General features: G+C 38.8%; 1 protein-coding gene across 1 annotated transcript in view; it reads right to left on the bottom strand.

Moving 5' to 3' along the window:
* Positions 1 to 14,938: 14,938 nt before the first annotated feature.
* Positions 14,939 to 26,335, bottom strand: part of LOC137465310 (hippocampus abundant transcript-like protein 1) — a 31,369-nt gene continuing 19,972 nt past the window's right edge. The window contains exons 7-12 of the mRNA XM_068177319.1: positions 25,478 to 25,591; positions 24,855 to 24,926; positions 21,625 to 21,737; positions 20,641 to 20,738; positions 18,077 to 18,234; positions 14,939 to 16,523 (exon numbers count right to left, since the gene is read on the bottom strand). Of these exons, the coding sequence (XP_068033420.1) occupies positions 16,320 to 16,523; positions 18,077 to 18,234; positions 20,641 to 20,738; positions 21,625 to 21,737; positions 24,855 to 24,926; positions 25,478 to 25,591 (759 nt within the window). The 3' untranslated portion in view covers positions 14,939 to 16,319. The remainder of the gene's footprint in view (positions 16,524 to 18,076; positions 18,235 to 20,640; positions 20,739 to 21,624; positions 21,738 to 24,854; positions 24,927 to 25,477; positions 25,592 to 26,335) is intronic.

Below are 26,335 nucleotides of genomic sequence, written 5' to 3'. Positions count from 1 at the left end.
TGGTTTTTTTTTCACAATTGTTGCTGCTAAAGACTGCATATTCATTAGAAGTGAACTCTTACAAAGGCACAGACATCAGCAAAACAAACATGTAATGGATACAAAAGAGACTAAGAAAATTCAGGAATCTGCATTTATAACAAGGTGTGCATTTATAATAATTACACTTAAAATATTAATTATGCATCTTTCTAGATTCTCTCTGTAATCTAAGGTTTAGATTCAAACAAGCTGTTTTTATGAAGATATAAAGGTACATGAACACCAAGTAATGCATAATACACAGTAAGAATGTAAAGGAGGAGAGAAAGAACAGATCCTAACATAAATGTTATGTCCTGCAAAAACATATAGTCTTAAATATTTCTATGGATAGCTTCACTAGCTATAATACATTTACAAAAATTAAGTCAGTTGGTATTTGTGTGTCAGTATGTAAAGATCATAGAGCAGAATATACATACTGGAAGCTGACATTTCCTTCAGACTAACATGAGAAAAAATGAAAATTTTAGGGAATTAATTAAAAGAAATTAAAGGCAAGCCTATGATGGTGTAAACAGTTATCACCAAAGAGTTCTTATTAAGTCATTGCTGGTCTTAATATTTTAAAGGTTTTATCTATGCCATCATTTGCAGACAGTTTTAAAATTGTACTTTTCAGACTTGGATCCCCTTGCTACAAATCTGTGTTAATTCATCCTGCCCTTCAGACAGATCTATTGTGCAGTTTTCTTTTCAGAGTTTGCTGTGGTTATGGGGCCCAGACAGTTCAGAATGAGAACACATCATGCTCATACTGGCAGTGTGCACCAGCAGGACCAAGCTGGTTTTGCCTGTAAAGGATTGGGCAAACATATACCAGAATCAATCTATTTAAGGTCCTTCCAGCCTCAGGACATCATTCTGCAAAGACTTACATGTCCATTTAATTTTACTCTGACTTCAGCAGGACTACTCATGGGTAAGTACAAGCATAGCAGGCAGCTTTGCAAATGACTCTCAGAGTCGGGATAATTCCAAGGTGTGACCTGAGATACTGAGTCTGAGGGCCAAGTCCTTAGTTGTCTGGAAAATTGCACTGCCATTAAAATTCATGTGAGGACTATCCCTAGAGGAACAGTTCTGTCAACAAAGGCAGAGAACTACCAAAGAGGCCTTACTCAGAATTCTTTAAAATTATCCACTACTTACAATGGAAGACCTAATTTAGAAGAAGTCTTTAAAAATAGGAGAGAAGGCAAATTTCACCTTTTAATCTGAAAGAGAAGTTAAAGAGGAGATAAAGAAAATTCGTTCCCTTTAGATTGAATCCATACTAGCTATTTCAGAGCAGTTTTGAAGCCCTTCCCTTAAGTGACCCTATTAAACAGGTTGCTTACACAGGATGGTTTTCTGGTACACTGAACAAATGCTTTGGGCACTGCAATTGGTCTCTCTTTCACAACAAAGTCTAGTCAGCCTTTAAACATTTCATCTTTAGATATCTCCAAACTACTTCTGTGGTGGAGACTTTTGGCATAGGGGATCAAGCTAGATGTAACTCAGAGTAAAACCCCTGAACAGTAAGTGTAAACAAAACCAGAAGTCCAGAAAAAGCTTCTGTTGCATCGCGGTTTGGGGTTTAGGCTAGAGGTTCTGATCTGTTAGCTAGCCGTGATCTGTGTACCCCCGTGCACCCCCTGTGTCTGCTCCCCTTTCCCCCCCCACTGCGGCTGTTCACTCCGGGTCCCTGGCTGTTAGAGCCACTCCTGTGACCACTCCCCGTCCTTCCCGGAGGGTTTGGTGCCCCTCACTCCGAATTCCCATCCCCCGTCCTCCCCAGAGCCTGGGGTCCGCCCCGGCTGTGTCCCTGTTGGGTGCTGTGGTCCATGTCATCGCCACGGTGCCTGTCCCCATTGGGCGGGAGGGTCCCTGTGCTCCTCGCTCTCTCCCCGATACAATCCTGCACCTCGGAGTGCCCGAGGCCGTGTTTCCTCACGCGCAAGCTGGGAGCGGGTCGCGGCACCTCGGCACAGCTCCCTGCGGCAATAAAGGACTTTCAGCCTTCCACACATGGGGAATTCAGACATTCCTTCACTCTTTACTCTCACTCACAGTGGCGAGTGAGTGGTGTTTCTTGCTCACAGTGGCGAGAATCCGCTGGCACCCCCGCCCGGACTGCGGCACAGACCCGAGTCCGGAAACACACGGTGATCCCGGGTCCCAGAGAGAGGTGGTACCGCTCTAGGCGCCGGAGCTGCCCGGGGACTAGGAAAACACAGCGAGAAGCTTCCGAATACCAATCCCTTTCTGATGTACCATATGATCTCCTAATGAAGATATAAAAATAGTTATTGGGTAAACAAAGCCAAGCTCTTTTTACATTGTTAGTCACAATTAACAGAATGTAGGCCTTCAAACACAAAGGCATCATTTGTTAACAAATTATTTTATCAGCCTTAGGAGTGCCAGGTACTGCACATCCCTAGTTTCTGACTGTGCAAGAAAACTTCCTGTCCAAGCATTGAAGTTAATAACTCTAGATGGGCTGTAGTCATCTCCACAAGGGTAGAGGGATTACTTAGACTTTCCTAACCACCATAGTGCACTGCAGAGCTCATCTCTTGAATGAGTTCTTAGATTCTCCTTCAGTACTTGCAAAAGTACCAACCTGCTGGGAAATGCCTATATCCACATTACATTTTCAGGCTCTGTATCAGTGACTGATACATATCATCCTCCAGCCAAAGGATGCTCTGCAACTCCAGCTTCCCATGAGTCAGACTTGGCAGCTTTGGTCTTGCTATGATCTAGTTCTATACGTCATGTTTTCTTCCCCCATTTCCAGTGCGAGGAAGTTTATATTTTTGTTTTCTTGCGAAAAAGGTATTGGCAAAACTTTTCCAACTAGCTTGATAGTAACTAACGTGTACAGCTACAAGCAGCTTGTGTAAGACAGCTTCAAGGCTAACAGTCTTACAGTTCCAGTACTGTCCATGACTGCAGAAGCACATTTGTTACCTCTTGGATCATTCTATGCTATACCACCACTACCCAGTTTTTACAATGTTTTATATAATCCACTCCACAGCCTCCAGTTCTCTACAGTACAAAAATTTTCACCAGCCAAAGGCTAATTGATCTCAGCTTCCACTTTTCACACTCTGTCCCACATAAACCACTACCTGATCAGGTACTCATTCTCCTCCTTCCAGCAATTACTACCATCAATACACATATATATGCTTTATTTTTTTTTAATATACTTAGAATTTTTGTTGAAGTATGCTTCACTTTTGCACAGAAAGCAGCATTCCTAAATTTTCTCAAATGCAGTTGCGCAGCTAGATCATCTGCCTGAGATAAAGGAAAGACACTAAAACCAAACTGTTTCAGAAATAGCATTGCCAGCAATGATCCTCTGACAGACTTCCTTCTTGGTAGCACCACTTGCCTTTGACAATACAAAGCAAAATGCTCTCCAGTCATCATCCACTCTACTAAAATGCCAACAGTCATGGCAGGCTTTTAACTCACTCCTATATTTGTGGAAGTTAGTGTAGCAAAACTCAATGCAAGATGTTACAGAAGAGGGAGGTGATTTCATTCAACAAAATTATCTCAAATACACTGTGCATGCAGTTGCATTCTGCGAAGTACCAAGGAACAGTTTCTGTTCTTCTTTTACAGACGGGGGGTGAACAGATGGAGAGCAGCCCTGCCCAGAAGGACTTGAGGGTGCTGATGGGTCACAGGCTGGACATGACCCAGCCATGGGCACTCCCCGCCCAGAAAGCCAAACGTGTCCTGGGCTGCATCCCAAGCAGTGTGGGGAGCAGGGGAGGGAGGGGATTCTGCCCTCTGCTCTGGTGAGAGCCCATCTGGAACCCTACATCCAGCTCTAGGGTCCCACAGGACAAGACAGGTCTCACAGGAAGGACATGGACCTGTTAAGTCCAGAGGAGGCCACCAGGATGATCAGAGGAATGGAGCACCTCTCCTATGAGGAAAGACTGAGAGAACTTGGATTGTTCAGCCTGGAGAGGAGAAAGCCTCAGGGTAACCCGGTCACAGACTTTCAGTACCTGAAGGAAGCCTTATAAGGAAGATGGAAAGGGACTATTTGCAAGGGCATGTAGTGACAGGACAAGGGGGAATGGCTTCAAACTGAAAGACAGCACGGTTAGATTAGACACTAGGAAAAAATTCTAGGGCAGTGGTGAGCATTGGAACAAGATGTCCACAGAAGATATGGATGCCCCATCCTTGGAAGTGTTCAAGGCCAGGTTGGATGAACTTCTGAGCAACCTGACCCAGTGAAAGTGTCCCTGGTCATGGTAGGCAGGTTGGAACTAGATGATCTTTAATGTCCCACTAAAGCCATTCCATGATACTACAGTTCTATGACACCTAAGCAGCCTGGCCAGAATCACTTGGGCTCACCACGGAGTACAAACACTGCTGTCTAGGCAACTCTCATACATCTTGATTTCGTTTGGATTGAATCCTGCACACTGACTGGGCATATGCTAAACATAATCCTTTAATGTGGACAGTGCAGGAGCAAATGCCTAAGACTTGTGGTTCTTTTCACTTCCTCTATGAACATTTTATGGCTCCAGATCTCTCCATTTGACAGCATTAATAATTGCAAGTTCTCCCTTCTTGCTATCTGTGTTGGGTTTGTACAGCCTGGTTTTTTGGTAGCGCAGGGGCCACAGAGGTGGCTTCTTTGAGAAGCTGCTGGAATGTCCAACAGAGCCAATCCCTGGTGGGTCCAAAGATGGGTGTGCTGTTGGCCAAGGCAGAGCCAATTATAAATGGTAGTTAGGCCTCTGTGATAACATATTTAAGAAGAAATCAAAACAAAAATGGTGGCACATTTTTATTTCCAGCCAAAGAAGAACAGAGTGAGAACATGTGAGAGGAACAGCTCTACAGAAACTGAGATCAGTGGAGAAGAAGGGGCAGGAGGTGCTCCAGGCACCAGAGCTGAGATTCCCCTGCAGCCCCTGGTGTAGACCATGGTGAAGCAGCTGTGCCCCTGCAGCCCAGGGAGGTCCATGGGGATTCTGAGATCCACCCACAGCCTGCAAAATAGCTCCACACCAGAGGAGAGGGATGCCTGAAAGGAGGATGTGGCTCTGTGAGAGATCTGTGGAGTCTCCACAGGAGACTGGAAGGACTGCACCCCATGGAAGAGTGAACCACGCTGCAGCAGTTTTGGGAGGACTGTGTGTCTATGGGAGGGACTCACATTGCAGCAGGTCACAAAAAGCTGTTGCTCTTGAGAGGGACTCATGTTGGAGAAGTACATGGAGAACTGTCTCCTGTGGGAGGGACCCCACGGTGTAGCTGGGGAATGACTCCTCCCCCTGAGCAGCAGGATAAATAATAGCTGATGAATTTATCATAATCCCCATTCCCTGTCCTCTTTCACCACTGGGGTAAGGAGGTAGAGCTTGGAAAGGAGGGAGGGGTGGGGTGGAAGTTGTTTTTAAGGTCTTTTTTTACTTCTCATCATCCTGCTCTGACTGTGTTAGTAATGTTTTCAATTCGTATCTTTAATTAGAGCCTGCTTCACCCATGATGATATTAGATGAGCGATCTCTACCAGTCCTTATGTCAATCCATGAACATTTCTCCCAGTCCTTATATCAATCCTTTGTTACATTTCTCTCCCCTGTCCAGCAAGCAACTTTTGTGGGTGCCTGGCATCCAGCAAGTGTCAATGCATGACACGATCAAGGAATATGAATGAAAAACTATATACAGCATTCCGTAGCAATTAACACATACCCCACCCTTGCTTGGCTGTTTCTAAGGCTTTAATACATTCTTCTGTTAACGCTTCAGTTACACCAGTCTTAATATTTTTGGTATAAATATCTCTTAATTCTCTAAGTCAATTATCTTTGTTTCCATTTGTCATAATTTAGCCATCTAACCTCACAGAGGCATGACTCCTCCTACATCTGACTACGTTCAATTGCAAGTTTATTTAACACAACAGCTGACACTTGCAAAGGTATTCTGATGTTTGCCACATTTAATTATAAAACATGTGTGTTCTACTTGCCATCACCTGTTTCAGCAAACACATTTCTATTGCACAGAGGGTATTTTTGGAAATTATTTAATTAATTTTTTTTCAGGTTAATGAAACCCAGGTTAATCTGTACACAAACGTAAGACAACTGCTCAAGCTTACTAAAATTTTTGCAAGACTTGAACAACAAAGACTATAAAAGATTGTGCATGAATAGGTGAGGATTTTTAGTCTATCCACAGGATGTATTAATGAAAATGATCGCAGATTTCACAACTGGCACTTTCAAAGAGCCAACAAGGACTTTTCACTTCCTCAGTATGTCTGTCCTCGGGGTTGTTTTATTTAGCATTAGAACCACAGTTTCCTTCCAGTTGGTAAAGCTTTTTGTGGTCCTTCGAGTTTAAGGGTGATGCCAGATATAATTTTATCAGATAATTCAGTACCTTTTTGATATAACACTGGTGTTTTATCGTCTAAAAGAGCTGACAAGGTCTCAGACTAACATCGAAGAAGAGTGTATGATGTTTTACCCAAGTATTTGAAGCTCAGTGCCTTAAGGCACTTTCTAACTCAAATATCACTCTGGGGTTTGTGGATGGATGTAATACTTCCTCAACTAAGATTTTATTTTATGACTAATTTCTCTTAGGAATAAAGTGGTACTATCTTTTTACAATGACACCTGCACCTTACAGTACTCTTGAGACCATGACATGAAAGTAGACACTGTGAAAACAAAAGCCAAGATTTTCTGGTATTTTTTTTTTTGCTGTTAACAGTAGGCTTTCTAGACATCTGCATCTAGCAGTGACGGACACTTTCAGTCCCTCCTGCCAATGGGATTATCACCACAACCTTAGGCAGTAAAGAAACAATGCAGTCAAGTCTTAAGTGATCAGCACATTCAATGCTCTAAATAGGACTGCTGTGACAGCCTTTCCATAGACTTTTAGGTCTTTTTTTTATGCAGGATAAAAGCTACACAAGAAAGCATCAAACTAACATTCCTTTGACAACAAGCTGAACATTACAATTAAAGCACGGGTATTTGCTGCTAAATGCTCTCATGTACCAACTGCAACAAACCTTCTCAAAAGCTGCATGGGCAGAAAAGAATTGTCATCCAAGGGTGAAATGCTGCATCATGAACAAACAAATAAAAGACATTTTTGCAGCACTCTAGTTAAGAAATTGTATCCTACTGGAATCAGTTGCAAAATGGACACCTGAGACCTTTGGCAGTTGGAGCCTTCAGTCTTAAAGAACAAGTTATCTGAAGGTGTAAGTTTTCCTGCTTCCTGTAAGTTTGTGGCACATAGGGCATGACAGGAAAATGGATATGTGAGATGGGGTTGAATTCTCTTCTTTAAAGGCCATTTCTCAGTTTTCAGAGATCAAGTTCACTGTGCAGATTTTCTTATAACTTTTGATTCATAGGTTTAAATTTAAAAATGCGGCGTTCCGTTTTTCTTTGCCCCCATCCTGGGCAGCTATGGGTGCCCGGCTGGCACGCTGCTTCTCAGCGAGACTGGGGCCGCCACGTATGTGTGGAGCTCTAGGGCTGAGCCTCTGCATGGATCTGCCATGCCGTAGCCTCACGCTGAGATGAGATAAAGGGTCAGAGAGAAGGCACAGTCTGCCCACGTGGATGAGAACTATTTATTCCCGCATGGCTGCAGCGGTGGACAATGCAGCTGTTCCTGAGCCCACATGGGCAAAGTGGCCATTGGGACAAAGGGAACATGGGATTAAATAGGGGGCGGGCTGACAGGGGCGGAAGCCCCCCTCGCCCAATAGGGACAGATGACAGGGGAGTGATGCAGACTACAGCAACCTATGGGAACATAACGGGTGGATACAGCATTCTGGGACAAATGGGATTACAGAGGTGGGGTGACTGATACAGAACTTTCCGAGGGGAAGAAGGGAGTGGTTACAAGATTGACATATGAAAGCTCCTATAGCAGACACCTGGAGTGAACCATTTTAAGGGCAAAAAGGGGTACATAGAACTATCTAACTAACATTTATTAAAACTTCTAGCTGAACCCACCCAGGATGCAACAAAAAAATCTAGGTACATTTAAGATATAAACTTTTCCAAAATCATTGATCAATGTAATGTCAAAAATATTTCCATTCAAAGCTAGGTCTTCAAGGAAAACACCTTCTATCAAAATTATATTAACAGAACTTTCTGCAACCAATGCTAATCTTTCATGTAGCTTTACACGGATAAACCTTGCTCACCTCATGAGAATTTTTTATCAGGTTTGAAAATACAGTTGGTTAGAAATTCATGCTGTCTTCTTTCCTTCTCTTTCTCCAGTAATACCACACTTTCTCAAATGAACTTTCAATACACTTAATTACCCTATCTGCACTCTGCTCTAGGTAGGTTGGCATTTCTGGTAATCATGTTAGAAATACAGTAACATAAGCTGAAACTCTTAGTTTGATTCTGGAGCCTTTGCAATTAGAGAAAAAATTTAAAAGAGAATTTTATAAATTTACCTCTAAAGGTGCACACCTGTACTGTTCCATTTTTATTATTCTTTCTCCAAATATGACTACGCTCAACACTGAATAAAACAAAATAAATTCAAATATATTTATCATGGGCTCCTTCCATAAATGTAGAGATCAGCTTTTACTTTTGTGTATTTTGTAATAAAGTAAAAGGTCCTCAACCAACTGCTTGAGGCAACTGTGCAGAACTTTTTTTAAAAATTGCTACATGGTAGCTTGATGTATTTTTCCCCCTAGAGATGGAAGAAATAGGGCAAATGAGTTGTTTTTACTACCTTCAGCTATTACCTGGAGTCATGAGTTGATTTTCCTTTTGACAGATGCTGTAATGTCAAGGTGGAACCAGCCCACTCCTGGCAAGGCTCTATCCTAGGAAAGTGTTTTGCTCATAATAGGCTGCCTGACAGTCTGACCTTTATCACATTTTTCTTTCCTGTCACCTTCAGGAAGGGCAGCTGTGGTGCTGTTGATGTATTTCATACATAGACAAATAATTTCAGAATTATTCTGAAATACTAAAAATTAAGCTCTTCTCTTGATCTTGCAACATCTCTTTTTTGCAATTTATTTTTCATTACTTTGTTCCAGGATCATTAAGAGTTTATAGTACTCTGTATTTCCCAAGGTGCTTTCGCAAACATGCCTTCATGTTTGAAAAATGAAAGCGAACTCATTGGTAGGGAGAGCTTACTTCTTGAGGAAAAATGGAAATCTATTGTCCAAGAAGATTAAATCCTTAACCACTCAGTTAAAGCCACAAATTATCAGCTCTGCAAACAGCTTTTTCCTTAAGGACTGCACAGAGGCCTGCAACATCTCTCTGAGGTCAAAATGTGTGCCTGACAAGGATATGCAGAATGCAATTCACTTTAGGTGGCATAGTCTAGTGAATATTTATATTTCTCAATCTTCCTTTTCAGTTTTATTTTTCTTTTGGTGTTAGAAAAAATATATGATGTACACCTTTTGAATGTATCTTTAAACGTATTAAAAATATGCTACTATTCTACTTAAATACATGTTTTGAACTTTCTGGAACTGCTGCACTGAATTAACACTCCCAATGCATTTAAGCATGAGCACAAAGCATACAAGAACTAGGAAGCTGGGCAAGTTTGATGTTTTGGCTATTTATAGGCCAGTTACAGATGATGCCAATGATGAAAAAATACACATTTTGTTTATTATGCAGGCATAAAGAAGAAACACAGCAAGAAAAAGCTGGTTTTGGGCTTTAAGAAACATGGAATGATGCTTAGACCTGCATGTTTAACTTTTTTCTTCAATGCTTAACACTTCAGTCTGTTACTAAAACAATTTTCATATTTTGTTTTTTTCCCCTTCACTGCTTTTCAGAGGATGTTTGAACCACTGCACTGAGAAACAGCATTAAGTTATCAAAGATGGTACCTACATATGATAAAGCAGACACACCCATATAAGATTAAGTTCCTCTTACTTAAAAGAGAACTCATCAGGACTTTCAGAAAAGTCTGCAGTAAAAAACTACACTTTGACTTGCTTCAAAGTGTAAAACATGCTTAAAAATACTCTTCAACAAGTCTGGGAGGAGAAGAAGGGAAAAAAAATAATTGCCTATAAAACCTCCTTTAAAACATATTTTCTGGACAAAACAATAAAACCACCGCAAAGTTTTAAAGATCAACTCTTTCCACATGTGTAGAAAAGTAATCTGTCATTAATTATGTTGCCTACCTATTATTCACCAATAGTTTTTCTTGCATCATCATCAAATAAAGTCCTGCTGAGCAGATTTTTGCCTACATTAAGATGAGCAGAGCTAGTAGCACAGTCTTCTTTATAGCCTTTTTCTTACACAATTATATTGACACACAAGCATTAAGGCATGCATCAGGCATCAGTTAAAGGACACTTCAGATACAAGCAATTTTCTGAAATCCATAAGCCTAAATTTGCACTGGGGTATGCAGTCAGAAGTGGCCATTTTTTCATGTCACCAGAAAAAAGGACTATAAAAATACTGACTTCCAAACTGCCAGCACATAATGCAGTCAATTGCACTTAAATCACGCAGCTCTGTACTTCTCAGAGATTCAGCTGTTGATGCAGCATTGACTTTCAAATTAAGGAAGGATTTTAACACATTTGCTTTAAGGTGCCAGTGCTGAAAATGGAATATATAAAGGCACTTTTACAGCAACAGAAAATAGACTGCAAGGGCAGCAGAGTAGCAATGCTAGGCCTGGGATTGTACCCTGAACCATGCCAAACATCTTCCATTCTGTTACTGCAGTGTTCTTTTAGAAAACAGAGCAAGACTGTTCTTTTGAGGCAATGGGAGAAGATGAACTACTTTTCTGTAAGACTTGTTCAGGAAAAATTGTCCAGGAAATAGAAATCTGATTTAATTTAATTATTTACACATGCCAGATTCAAGATTTTACTCTTAGATCAATCTACCACTAAGCTCATGAAATGGAACCCATGAGACATCATGCCACTAAATAGAGGGCTAGAAGTCATGCTCATTTCCTCAATTACATAAAAAACAGGCTATTCTGCTGATCTACTCATCCTGGTTCACCAGCTTTTTCAGGGTGACCAGAAAGTGTCTCAGCATAGCCAACTGAGCTTGGAAGATCCTGTGAGTGAAAGCTTTTGGACCACAACAGAAAAGTATGACCAAAATTTCTAAACAACTTTTAAAATCAAATTATCTTCTTGTTAGGAGACATAACGATGCTAGTATATATATAACAGATTGCTTAGAATGACTGTTAAAACAATCAAAAGTCGTAAGTTTATTTATCACGGGTTTTATTTTCACAATAAATGCATGTACACAACAGAGCAAAATCTCTGAGGACAGAGGAAAAGAAGTTTCCCAGATCTTTGTACTGTTAATTCATGATGTTTTTCCCTGCTTTTTTTGGGGAAAAACTGTGTTTGATTTCTTCTGAAAAAAATAAAATAAAATAAATAAAAATTAAAAAAAGAAAAATAAGAAAGGTACATTTTATCAGAACAACTAGAACTTTGTTTCTCTGGATCAGAAACACAGCTCCACACAGACAGAGACCAGCAGCTGCCCCAAAGAAGCATGCCCATTACCACACAGAGGAAGTGAAGCACTGTCTTACTGCATGTTCTTACATTGCAATAAAACATGCTCTGGAGCAATGGTCTCCTGCCTGGAGGTTAAGCACACCTCAGGGGAACAAGGAGAAAAGCATTAGTTATTGTTTATTTTTTCCTAAAATAAAAGTATTTTATTTACCACCTGAAAGTATTAAGAAAGAATTACAACTTAACTAATACATAACGTGTCTTGACACTGCACTCTTATCTGGTGTGTACGCCACATGGCCACACTTAAGGTAGACAGAACACAAGGTACCCTTAAGGAAGACTAGGTGCTTCACAATGCAGAAAGGAGTTGACAGTGATACCCTCACTCCTTTCATTTTCAGTGTCTGGACATTTACATGTGCCCAGTTAAGTGGATCTGTGGACTGTATTTCCTATTTGCAACTAAACTAACCTTCACAAAATGACTCAGTCTCTCAAAAATGGTCTGAAAAAGAATCCATGCAGATCAAAGGTAACACAAATGATACAAGCACAAACAGACAAGTTCCAGAGGTGATACTTCTGCTCCTTGTGCAAGACCTTCATCAACCACTTTGCATGGTAATTATCACTGATAATGTAGTCAAACTTCAAAAGAAAAAGTTGCCCAAAAAAAATCAAAAACAATCAAAGTAAGAATTTGAAATACAAATTTACAAGTGTTATTGCTAATAATGAACCTCTTTTTGAGTGTATATTGTACCTTTAGGCATTATCTAACAATAGTATAGACCCACAAGGATTAACAGGGCATTTACAAACTAGCCAGCCAGAACATGAAAAACAACCTTTCTAAGTTTTTTCAGCAATGTTTGGAAGTCCTGTGATATTCAATCCAGTATTTCACAAATTTCACAGAAAACACTTTGAAGTTTGAAGAAAAATGAAGAAATATTTTTTTAGTACAAAAATATTAGAACAAGTTGTGGGTTGTGGGAGATTTGAAACTACAAGTATTCCTAACCTGTCTCAGTTTAAGGTACTTGCAAGATTTTTTTTCATTATTAAATTCATAAAGAACAGTTTTTTAGTCAATCCCTAATAAAAAGAAGTAATAGAAAAGGCAGCTGCTCAACAGTAAGCAGCTTTATTTAAAGTTTATTTTATTTAAAGTTCCTCTATTTAAAGTTCTGTTTTGTGAAAAAACTGTACAAGTGTAACCACTGATAAAGTGGCTGCTTTGAATAGAATCCCTTAGAATAAAGGGATCTAAGGATAAGGTTAAAGCAAGAGTGAAATTTATTCACTTGATCACTGGGCAAACTAGTGCACCAAATAAACTGGAGACAAGCACACAGAGTCCTACGTTGTCATCAATGTGGTAATTGTATAAAAACAAGACCTTTCAATATTAAAATCTTTACAATACTTTGGAATCAGATGGGGAGTTACCATGAAAATCTTTTATACTACAGGAGTTCACTTTCCTGTGATAAAAAGGGCCTGCCAGTACTATGCCAATATTTTTGAAAAATAAAAACATTCAATGTGTCTCTTCAAGATAAAGATGTTAGTCTAACAACTAGTCTAACACCTTTCTTTTTAAAATAAAGTTAATGTATGGCAGGAAGATTTTGAAAACAGAAGTTTGAAAATGTTTCCATCATCATGCAATTTTGTTGCAGAAAGAAGTGTAGAAGTCTCACCCATAAAAACCTCTAATATCTGTACACTTTTACAGCAAAGTAACTTTCTAACCCATTTAAAAAATCTTCCAGAGGGAAGTTTTTCAATCCATTTGTTAAGAACAAAAAAATTCAAGACCTTTCAATTAGTTTGCAAATCCAACTGACTGACATCATGGAAAATGGAAACTTACTAGTTGAGTGTTAACCTGAATATTAATACATCTTTGCATACATTGTGGGCAGGACTGAAAAAGGCAGATCGTGATTTAATAAACACAGCCTTCAACACACTTTGTTAATCAATGTCTTTGTGAGATATCTTTTTCAGTAATGACAGATACTAAAAACATATTAAATACATATTGAAGTTTAAAATCAAGATAAATTGAAATTAGAACCAAACTTAGAATCTCTGTACCACTGTGTTGAACAAAAATTTCTAAAAATAATGAGGCATCAGGTATTTCTGAGTATCATTTACTAATCTTCTACTGGGAACAGAAAAATACTTTACACTACTCATAAAAATATTTGAAAATTGTTTATCTAATCTATAGCTTACCTTATGATGTTTTAATTGTATACTTAATTAGCAGAGTAGTACATACAATAATTTATATAGAGTAATGGTGCATGCTTAATTTTTTTTTTTTTTGCATCTGCTCTGGATTCTCCAGCACAGGAAACCATAGACCTGTTGGAGTGAGGAGGCCACAAAGATGACTGAAGGACTGGAGCACCTCTCCTGTGAAGACATGCTGAGAGAGCGGGGGTTGTTCAGCCAGCAGAAAAGAAGGCTCTGGGGTGAGCCCTTCAATATATAAAAAAGACTTAGGAAAGGAGGCAGCATTTCACCAAGGCATGTAGCAAGAGTTTTAAAATGAAAAGGGTTTAAATTTAGATTGAACATAGGGAAGAGAATGTCTACAATAAGGGTGGTGAGGCACTGTCACAGGCTGCCCAGAGAAGCTGTGGATAACCCATTCCTGGAAGTCCTGGAAATGTTCAAGGTCGGGTTGGACAGGGTGGCTCTGATCAACCTGCTCTAGTGAAAGATGTCCCTGTCCCATGACCTTTAAAGGTCCCTTCTGACCATTCTGTGATTCTGAGATTCTACATCAAAAAATCTGATTTGTTGCTGGGATACTATAAGCAGTAATAAATTTGACAACTTCTACTTTTAAACACTAACATACTGTATTTTATTCCATATATCAAGTTTAAGACATTCTAAGCTGGGATCACACAAAACCTACCCAACTGCAGTCTGGCCTGTAGCAAAAAAAAAAAAAAAAATATTAACCAGCATAAAAGCCCAGGCTTGAATTACAAGAAATTCAAAGAACAGCAACCCAAGCCTCCTCAGAAAAAGCATATTAATTCTGCAGTACTGTTCAGATCAGAAATTATTCTTGGGAGTTTTTTTGTACTTTATTCTCCATATCTCTACCCCAGTGGATACCACGTCAGATACCAAAGGAATTTCTAAGCAAAGTCTGCTTTTCACCACTTGATAACACAGACACAACACAACAGAACAGGAATTCAGGTACTGTCATCCAACACTAGGATAAACCCACTTCTGCTCTGAAGCAGCGAAGGCACAACAGTGAAAAACACACTTACTCATGAAACCTAGGAAGCTTGATATTTATATTTATTATGCATTAGGAAGCTTATTAACTTGAAAATCAACCTGCATAGTACAAATGGTTTCTTATCTGTGCTCAGTGTGGAACAAGTTTCAAAATATATATTTTTAAAATTTGTTCAGTCAATACACAATCCTTTTAAAAAAACTGTATAACTGTCTGTACCCTCATTACATTTATAAATACATGATTTACACAGCACCACATCTGGAAAAATTAAAACTCCTTACAAATATCTACATATATTGCATACATACAAAACATTCATAGGAGTACTTCATCAAAGTTGGGTTTAATAGTCCATTTAGACTGCAGCAAAATGCATACAAATCTCTGTCTTCTTCATAAAATGTCTCTAAAAATTAGCACATTTGTTATAATTCATAACTCCTTTGAAGCATCTTTTAAAAAAATATATATATTAATATATCCATGATATTCAGCAGGTAAAACAGTGACATGAAGGCTGAATATGATTAATAACTGAACACTAAGAAAGAGTTAAGGCAGCGGTGAAAGGAATTAATAGGAAAAATAAGTTTGTATGGCAGATAAAGTGACAAAATGCAGTACATACATATATATTTTGATGTAAAATTCTCTGGCACCCACTCAGAAGTGTCTGTATTTCTGACACTGCTCATTTTAATTTTTTTTTTTTTATATGCAAAATATTAATGGCACCTGGGTGCCATCTGGATTTGCTTTAACTGCACACAACTGATTATTCCAGAATGTGGGTTTAGGGTTTCTGTATGACCTTCATTTATGGATAAGTACTATAATGTGCAATCACACATATTCACAATTCTGCCATCTCACTTTCATCACTGCTTTCTGGTAACTACTGGACTTCTTGCTAGTAAATAATATTTGAGAATTTAATTGATAACCACTATTTCAGGTAGCAAAACTATATAGAAAGCAGTGCCTTCCATACTGTGAAGACTACACGTGGCATAGATGCAGACAAAAAGGCATAAAAATGCAAAATAAACTATTATAGTGATGGCAGAAATTGTTCTGACTCAAACCTGTTTATTTCACATTATCTTGCAATTTTGGGAACTAAACAGTCAAACTTTGAAAAAAAATTCTGTCTCTCTATACAGGTTTCTACCCAATATCAGAATTTGGCACAGCATTTGCAGTCCAGTATTGGGTAGAATCACACCAGCTTGTGACCTGCTGTTTTAAAAAAACACTCCTGCAAGCATGACATCAACTCCAAGTAGCATACAGCAAGTGACCTCCTGTCACAGCTGCCTTCTCCCCAAAGGCAAGATACTCTTTACCTCCCACCAAGTTTCCAGAGCCACAATTCAGCATATGAATTTGTTCCACTGGCCCCTCAGAATTTAGCCTTCATACCCTGCTATCCTGCAGCAATGGTTCAATGTCCTCTTCATTACTTTGGTCCAAGTTGTTACTCAGACTACTGCTGATGCTGTTGCTGTGTTTTTTGGTACTGCTGGCTTTGTTGTTCTCAGGAATAAATAAGGCAACTAGAAAAGCCAGGAGAACAATGCACGCTCCAACCAGGAAGGGGGGACCAGGAATGATTGCTCTCTATAGAAAACAAGCATAAAAAAAGAATTCATGTTTCAGACATTGAAATGTGCAGAAGTGTGAAATTCTGCACTATGAACTACACCACTAAGGCAGGAGATCATGAGAGACATATTTATGGGGAACTATAAAACTTTTGCAAACAGGTTCATATGTGCACAGTAAATTAAATTTTCTACATCTAAAATCCCCACAAATTCCTCACCTGATCTCCACATTGATCTAAAAACCAAAGAGACATAAAATTTTCAATTGAAAGTATGATTGCCTAGCTAATGAAACAGATTCTGACTTGATGCTTTTTTGTAATTTTTTTTGCTTTAGGCAGCATGCCTGTTAAATCAACAAGACTCCTCTGAACACTAATAGAATAAAATTTCAACACCCAGAAGTACTAACACTCAATAAACCTTAGCTTCACTTTTCCATGGCTGAGATATCTACAATCAAGTTAGCCAAATAAACAAGCGTCTAAAAAAAAAAAAAGAAAAAATCAATATATGGGTGAACAAAATAACAGTGAGACCATTCCCACTGCAGAGACATGTTATTTATGTATGATAACTTAGTATTTGGAGTTATTCTCTCTTGCTTCTAAGCAGTTTATTTTAAAATTCAAAAACAAAACTTACCCACATTTCATAGCCCCAAATGAAAACAAACACTAGAAAGGTTTTAAGATAAATTATAAATCAGCCAGGTTTGATGACAAACCTGTACAAAAGGAAAATGTCAACAACTCAGCTTTTTTTTAATCTTTAGCAACTTTTCTGTATCTGTGTAAACTAAAACTAGATAAAACAGAAGGTGAAACTTGTCAATCCAGGGCACTTTTATTCTACCAAAAGAAATGTAGGAAGCTATTCTCAAATGAAGTGGGAAAATAGCTGAACATAATTATACAGTAACCGGGTGCTTCTCTTGCCTCAATTCTTGTTACAATCAGAGGCCTAAATTTTTAGCTGATGATCAGTACATACAAAGAATATAAACATATCAAAAATATATTTTAATGATATTAAATCTTCAAGAGGTGATACACACACAAATACTCAAAAGAAGAAATGAACTTCCACAAATTAATACACCCTCATTTGCAGTATAACAGCTAATTCATCTGAGCAGCTTTTGAGTATTACATAATTGTGGTTTCACTGAGAGGAGTAAAAATCTTTCAAAAGCTGCCCTTTGTCATTGCATTGCCAAGTGTTATTATTAACTCTCCAACACAGCCTACAACTCCACTCTTTGCTGTAAGGGCTTCTTGTGGATAATCATAATGATGCAACCTCACTTAAATTATAGTTCCAGTAAATTTACATCAAAAGAAGTTACCCGGGACTGTTACAATACTGAAACCAATGCTGCTACTACTGTAAATCTAAGTATTTACTATTACATTTAAATTATGAGCTATCTTAATTATTTAATAGAACTGAAAAGTGAGAATTAAGTAGTTTAAGTATAAGGTATAATTCTGAATCAACCAAGAAGACAGATTTCTGGCCCTATGAGCTCTACACAGCAAGCTCCACACCAGATTTTGAACTAACCTTATCACTGGGATTCTGCTTTGTTTTTATTTCAGAAGTGTTATCAGGTAGCAATTCATTGAGTTCTACATGGAAGAGAAAGAAAATAAAGCCATACAATGCTGGTCCCAGGCCATTGCACAGTCCTCTTACTCCAGTTATTATTCCTTGGACAACACCTAATGAGGAAAAAAAAAGTAGGATTTTTTTTAAGCAAGGAAGAAATGCTCAGAGCCAAGAGCTCTGAGTGTATTCTAATAGTTGATCCAAAATAGAGCATATCATAATTATTTCTGCATTCTAAAATGTAAGAAGTATACTGAAGAAAAATCTGTTGGATTAAAATAATCCTCTGCATACCATAGTTCTGTCACTATACTTACAGATTACTGGAAGAATTATTATTTTTATGATTGGATAATATTTCATTATTATGATAAAGAAATTTATAATAATTTATTATAAATAAAGCTCCATTTTTAATATTAGAGTTCTTCCACTTTCACCCAAAGCTTACAATGAAGACAGTCAAGATAGAGTTTAAATGTGGTTCCCATTCAATTTATTTTCAAGTGAAATTTAGAGTAATTTACCTAAGTGTTAAGAGCTGTGATTGGGAAAATATGCACAAATTGTGGCCAGTATTTATTTAAATACCAAGTAACTTATTAAGGGCAGTAAATTAAGTATACAGCAGTAAATTCAATACTTGACAGACTGCACTTTTACACTGGATTCTTTTTAAAACTTGATTAATCAAAGTGTTATAGATATATTTCTGTTTCAACTTAACTGTGTCAACTGTGACAACAGTGCAAAAAGTGTTTGGATGATATTAACTTCATATAATAAGAGTCTAAAAATGCAATTTTACAATATTAATAATCCGCTTCATTCTAAAGGCAGTAACTTGTAAAATGGGAGGAAAAGAAAACATGCAAAAAAGATAGCTGTCCAAGTTTTTATTTCATAGGTTGATGATATGAAAGTTTAAAATCTTCATACCACTAGGTGGCAAAACCTCAGTCTTGAAAGCCTTAGCTATTAATACCAGTTTCCTCTACGTAAAATCAAAGCTCAGTGGCTTCTATCTGCTTAACTAAACTAGTAATTTCCTAATGTAAACAGAAAACAAGTCTTTAAAAATCTTTAAAATGTCTCAAAAAAAATGGAGGAGAAGGGAACAATTAAAAAAACCCTTGTAAAATACTATCTTTTGCATCTTTCAACAGAAACCCACCTCCTGGAACAACATCTCCTTTGTACTTCTCAGATTAAGTGCATTTACCTAACTTCATGTTGTACAATGCTAAAGTATAAATGATACTTAAAATGCATACGTACAGCGCTTTTTTTAAGAGAATACTAAATTCAAATTCAATTCAAGAACAATACTAAGTCTTTTTACCAGTGTTTTGTGATGACTTCTCATTTTGCTTTAACGGAGGAGTAATTTCTTACTGTACCTTGCTTTTCACATCAAAACCAGTAAATTCTGTGTTTTCTCAGATTAATTGGTTAGTTTGGCATCCTTTTCTATTCCTTGAAAACCTGAAGTATTTTATCAAATAGGGCCAACTTTTCTACAAAAAAAATAAAGCTTCTTCCCTACATTTATTATTGCGTCCCGAGTTTTGGGTTCAGATTAGGGGTTTTGATATGTATTACTTAGCCAGTTCCGGGTATCCCATTGTACACCCTTGTTCCCCCCGCGGTGTCCAGCTCCGGATCAACTCCAGCAACCACCCCCTGCTCCTTCCTGAGACTTCCCTGTCAGTTACCCCGTCCCTGCAACCCCATTCGCCCTGGAGCCCTGTGTCCACCCTTGTCGTGTCCCTGTTGGTCATCCCGGTCCACGTCACTCCCCTGTAGCCTGCCCCCATTGGGCGAGGGGGGCTTGCGCCTCCCTCGGCCCGTCCCCTATAAAAACCCACTCCCTCCTTTGTTTGCTGCCATTTTGTCCACGCGGTGTTGGAGAGCAAGCAGCACTTCTCCAACACGCCAATAAAAACTCTCCAGCCAACCACGCAGACAGAGTGGACGATTCCTTCCTTCTTTGTCTCATCCCTCATGCCCAGCAGCAGAATGCAGCCAGCCCATCCCAGTGTGCGGAACACAGAAGCACCTGGAAGCAAGTGGCGTCCCCGAGTCTCACTGAGAAGCAGCATCATTCCAGGCTCTCTGGAGCTGCACGGGGCCGGGGAAAGGAATGCAACGTCGCAATTTATTTCAGTCTGGTAAAATGTGTAATTAAAAAGGTAGTACTGCTACATTAATCCTCACTGTCTACTTAGAGAATATTGCATATAATGAAAGGAAGAGAAAAAAAGAGAATGTTTTGTTGCCTTTGTAGTACTTTTACAGAAAGAATGACAAGAAGTAGCTCATCAGAAATTATGTATTTTACAATGCAAATATGATAAATTTGTGCACTTCCTCACTCTCTTCATAGACTAGCATACTTCCACAGGTACTACCAAGTGAAAACAGACAAAGAGAACTTGAAAAGTACACCTAGATAACTCTTCTGCTTTCTAGACAAAAAAGCAGTCTGATGCATAAACAGCAATTTCTCCAATACTCACCTTGTTGATCTGCCTCTGCATTTCGTGAAACCAGAGCACTAATTGCTGGGAATGTAATGCTTGACATGGCTGCTACAGCTCCTGCTGCCCACACCATCCTGTGTTAAACATGTAATTCGAATTAAAAATGAGACTGCCCTTATAATTACTCCCCACACTCTCACAAGAGCCACAAGGGCACCCTTATTTAACACTTCATTCCCTATCAAAATATTTTTATTAAAACACCTAAAGAACTGGAAATTATCTGGTTATCTTCCTGCTCCCTTCCCATATACTATTCTGAACTAGTTAGAATAGAAGCACATTTGATTTGATTCTATCCTAGCAGAGAAAGAGGGGAAGAGGAGTGAAGTGGGCTTTCCTCTCCTAACACTGCAAGGAGGAACAATTTCCCAGGGTGTCCCAGTGATGCAATTCTCTAGCTTCTACAACTGACTAGGAACTACTCTGATAAACAACAAGAGAGAACTCATCCCTCTCAGTAGGACACACATTGTAAAGAAGTTTTTCTAGCTTATGGTTCAAAACATAGTTCTTCCAACAGAAGAAACTCTAGATAGCTTCTAAGAGTGATTATAGTTGGAGTAAGAGAATATGTTAGAAAAACAAAAACAAGTATAAGTCCAATACCTAATAGGTAAAATAGATCTACTGGAATTACTAAAGAGAACTTGCTACTTATTAGCTTGTGAGTTTAAGAAAAAGTTTTAACCACATTCATAGACATAATAGTCAGTGGAACAAAATGTTGCAAAGACTTCCTTTTCAAAACGGCTGTGTGTACAGGAAATTCTATCATTCCTACATATGTAAAATACAGACCAAATTTTGGTAGTGCAATGAAAATGGGAATACTTAATTCACAGAGCACTCAAATACCCATGACAACAGAATTAATAGTAGAATTTCTTAGGGGAAAAAAAACCTTCCAGTTCCTTACTCTTCCTTAACAAGCATGTACATAGCAAAATGTATGCTTACCAAGACTGAGATCCAAAACCATACCAAGCCAGCTGAAATATCTGAAAGCCAAGACCAAGGAGAACTGTGTTTTTGTTCCCTATAGATCTCATCAAGATACTGAGAAACACAGTCTGCAAGAGAAATTAGTTCAAGAAAAAAAAGTTTTTAAAAGTCAGACTTGCTAAAGTAATTTCTCCCATGCAAAGTAATTCAGAAGACCTTTCAAATGATAAGGAAATTCATACCATTTGTCCTTTTTCTCCTCCTATATTAAGCCCAAAATACAGGTAAGTAATTTCAGTATTTAATGTATGAATATTCTTAACTCTTAAAGGGTTACTACTTCAGGAGATCCAGAAGCATATGTATTGCCCTCTCTAAGTATATTAGAAGACAGTGTCTATTTCCAATGCAAACAGGCTTCCATTTTCACCTCTACAAGGCTACTGTATAGTAGAATAGAGCAGAATAGAGCACTCCACAAAATAAAAGTTGTTACCAAGCAAAGACAGTGCAGGCTGGACATGACTTTAATTTTACAAAAACTAGAGAAAAAAAGACTATTAGATCAGAAAAAAGGTAAACTCCTTAGGTCAGCTAAGGAATTATTTTGCAAATTTACATTTAAACTTACAAGTAAATCCTGCTGCATTGTCACCTTCATCACATACACTGAAATCTGGCCAATTCCTAGGCACCATTAATTATATTTTCTACTGACTCTTTACACCACTGATACAACCTTTTCATTTGCACATGGAAGCTAATCCCAACCAAAGATCAGTATTTCCATTTGTTAGAAGTGTTACTGCTGAGGGGGAATGAGATCCGAATTCAGATACAACAAGACATTCAGCGCAAGAAGCAGACACTTCCTAGTAAAGCAAAGTCCACAAGGACAACTTGACTCATTTAATGGAACACACATTTTTCTTTAACAGGACAATGCCTCAGTAAAAATACAGAGAAAAGGAACCAGGACTGCAGAGCAGAATACACTTCCTCTCTTGTCTCTCTTCTGGATTGTATTGAGTCTGGCTGACTGTTGCATCCCGGGTTTGGGTGCAGATTAGGGGTTCTGATATGTTAGTTAGCCGGTTCTGTGTACCCCTGTGCCCCCACGTTCCCCCCACGGTGGTCCGCTCCGGGTCACTTACCATTGGAGCATCACCATGCCAGTCCTGTAACCAACCCCCCTGTCCACTTCTAAGAGTTCTGTGTCTGTTACCCCGCCCCTGCATTCCCATTTGTCCCAGAACCCAGCACACACCCCTGTCATGTTCCCATCGGTTACCATAGTCCACGTCACTCCCCCGTTGTCTGTCCCCATTGGGCGAGGGGGGCTTCCGCCCCTGTCAGCCCGCCCACTATAAAACCCCACATGCCCCTTTGTTTGGGGCCATTTTGCCCATGCTGGACTGAGAACAGCTGCATTATCCACCGCTGCAGCCATGTGGGAACAAAGAGTTCACGTGAGCAGGGTACGCCATTCTCTCACTCTTTGTCTCACCTCAGCGTCTGGCTACGGCGCAGCAGACCCACGCGGAGGCACAGCCCTAGAGCTCCGCACACACACGGCGGCCCCAGTCCGGCCGAGAAGCAGCGCGCCAGCCAGACACACCTGCTGCCCGGGACCAGGGGGAAGAAAAGCGAAATGCCGCAGCTGAGATGGAGTTAATTTTCCCACAGCAGCTCTCACTGGTCTGTGGGTAGTTGGAAAGGTGTTGTTAACACACCAGTGCTTTGGCTACTGCTGAGCAGCACTGGCAGAGCATCAGTGCTGTCTCTCAACATTCCCCCCACAGTAAATTGGGAATGGGTAAGATCCTGGGAGGGGACAAAACTTGGCCAGCTGACCCAAACTGACCAAGGGGATAACTCATCCCATATGGTATTAGCTCCGATTTAAAAGCTGAGGAAAGGAGGAGGAAATGGGGCATTTGTTATTTACGATGTTTGCCTTCCAGAGCAACTGCTATATGTGTGGAAGTCCTGCTTCCTGGGAAGTGGCTCAACACTTCTAGCTCATGGGAAGTAGAAAATAAATTGTTTTTTTCCCTGTTTGTGCATGCCTAAACTTTTGCTTTTGCTTTAATAAACTGTCTTATTTTCAGCTAAGAGTTGTTTTTTACCTTAATTTTTCTTCCTTGTCTGGCTGGGAAGGAGAGTGCTGGAGCAGTTCGGTGGGCATTTGGCATCTAACCAATAACAACTGCTCACCCTAGCTTTCTTGTTTCTCATTTCTAGTTTGAATGCTACATAGAAAAAAATACAGTAATTCTACCTTCATGTGTTCAGTTCTTTCTGGAGATATCCAACATGCCAACAAAATCAGTATTTAAGAAGCAAAGCTTATACAATAAACAAAGATTATTTCAGTAAGCTGCACTCCTCAAAAAGCTCAAAAATCAAAAGATTTTTCTCATTTTAACACTGAAAATTATAAAACAGAAGGAAAGCCATCTTAGAGATTTGTAGCAAAAATACTGGTCTGCATAAAGTACAACTGGCAAATGCGAGTGCACACAATAGCCTCAGAATAAACCAGAGCACAAAGATTAAAATAATTACTTGAATTGCTAATGAAGGCCACAACTGACAACAGTAAAACTGGTAAACATTGATGAATGTGTTGTTTACATCAAAACAGTAAGACCTTCATTCTGCTGAGACTGGCAGCAAGGGTACAACATACTCTATATGCCATTCCTCCTCTTGTTATCAGAACAGGAAGACAAACTGTATCGATAAAGATACCAAAAAAATCTTTTCATAAAAACTCTGATTTACAAAAGACATAAAGGATTTGCTGAAAAATCAGCTCACTGTTGCCAGTTAAGAAATAGGACAAGAAGATACCAAGGTCTCACAGCTTCTCAGCCTCCAAGCTGAGCCTAAGCAACCCTGGAAAGCCTGCCTGTATGCAAATTTGATAGCACAAGCCAAGTGAACAGGTGCAAGTAGCATGACTTTTATTTAAAATAAGGCATTTCCCTTTCAGAATGCCTTGAATTTAGTTACAAATTTCCTGTATAATTCTAATGATTTTAAGTCAGAGTTCCAGTGAATTTACTGATCCAAGTTTAGCAAATTTTATCTTTCTGATGTCCAGATCCAGTATTTCTAAGGAAAGCTGATACAAAACAAGAAATTTACATGGCCTGTATCATGAACACAACATTGAGTGAATGCAAGTTTTAATAAGTTTTTAGATAAGCTTAAATGAAGCACCAAGAAACAAAGCTTACCTGAGCTATTATGGACAGAATGCCCACCACAGCTATAAATGTTGCAATGCTAGCAGATCCAAAGCCTATAATCTGTAGAGAAGCAGAAATTGTGTGAAACAAATGCCAAACACAATCCAGGGCAATTACTAGCAGTGACTATCTTCTCAATGAAAACACTCATCCCTGCTTATACTCTAAATTTATACAGGATCCATTCAGGAAGTGTCCACTTTCAAGAATAATTCTTGACTCTGCCAAGAAAAGTATAAAGGAAAAAAATCTGCCTTAAAAAAAGGAGACAGAAGAATTCATGGATCTGGAAACTGAAATCCTCTATCCCTCCTCCAAACACAATAGGTCTTTGACAGGCAAGATCCCACCTCAAGACCGACTCAGAAACTGTTGTACTGAATGAGAACAAAGGCATCCTTAAGGTAAACACACGCTTAAGATATTGTAGGCTTTATGCATTAGGAGTCAAGTGCTACTCAGTTATTGGTTTAACAAAGTACCCTGCCTTTAAATTTAAAGCTTTACTTTGTCAGAAAGCAGGCCTCTAAGTAAAGTCTGTAACAAGAAAGAGGTCATAGGGAATACTTATTTAAACATCCTCAGTAAGATGTGAAGACACCAATATTTACCTGCCTCAAGTAGAGAAAGAAACTAGAATACTGGCCAGACTCAGGCAGATATGAGAGCAACACTGTAATGCAGATCGGGAGAACTGTAGGATCTTTTCTAACCTTCTTCAGAGACTGTAAAACAAAAGAACAAGGTAGGTACTCAAACATTTCTCCATAGTCTAATGAAAGCTTAAAGAAAGAAGAAAGTAGATTCCATTTTCATGTGCATGCATACACATCAAAACAATTACACATGAATACTGTTAAGCTGAACCTTAAGTCACAAACAATCTCTTCATATATAGTTTGGAGAACCCAATTCTTCAGTAAAGTTTCCATTAAGATTTTTGAAGCTACTGTTCAGTGCCAAGTCAAAACTACTCCCCAAAATCAGCATTATATAACTATAATACCTAATGGACCTAATACATTCTAATGGACCTCCATAGTAATAATTTGTTTTGAAAGATACTAGCAAATAATATACATTTCTTATGCTTGTTCACCAATTATATTAATTACTTTAAGGAACAAATAAATTATGGAAAATAAATTCTGTAACTGCAGTCTTTCAAGCATACCATTCATCTCTCAATATTCACAACCAGTTCCCAGCAGGACAGATCTCGTGAAGAAAAATAACTTCTTCTTTTCTTAAGACACCAAGGTGTAACAAAAACATAAAATAACTGAGTATGTGTGAGTGAGTGAACAAGTTACTACAAAGGCTGCACGGTATGTTTTTGCCCTTCCTACATATGCCTATAAAAAAATCGGGCTTTATACATCCATTCTCTACTAGACAGAAATCACATATAACCAAAAGTGGATATAAGGGTGGGGAGAGATACTGCCAAAAGTACAGTCATAAAGTGA

The sequence above is a fragment of the Anomalospiza imberbis genome, chromosome Z, assembly GCF_031753505.1.
Source record: "Anomalospiza imberbis isolate Cuckoo-Finch-1a 21T00152 chromosome Z, ASM3175350v1, whole genome shotgun sequence".
Taxonomy (NCBI): domain Eukaryota; kingdom Metazoa; phylum Chordata; class Aves; order Passeriformes; family Viduidae; genus Anomalospiza; species Anomalospiza imberbis.
This window is presented reverse-complemented; position numbering and strand designations above follow the sequence as displayed.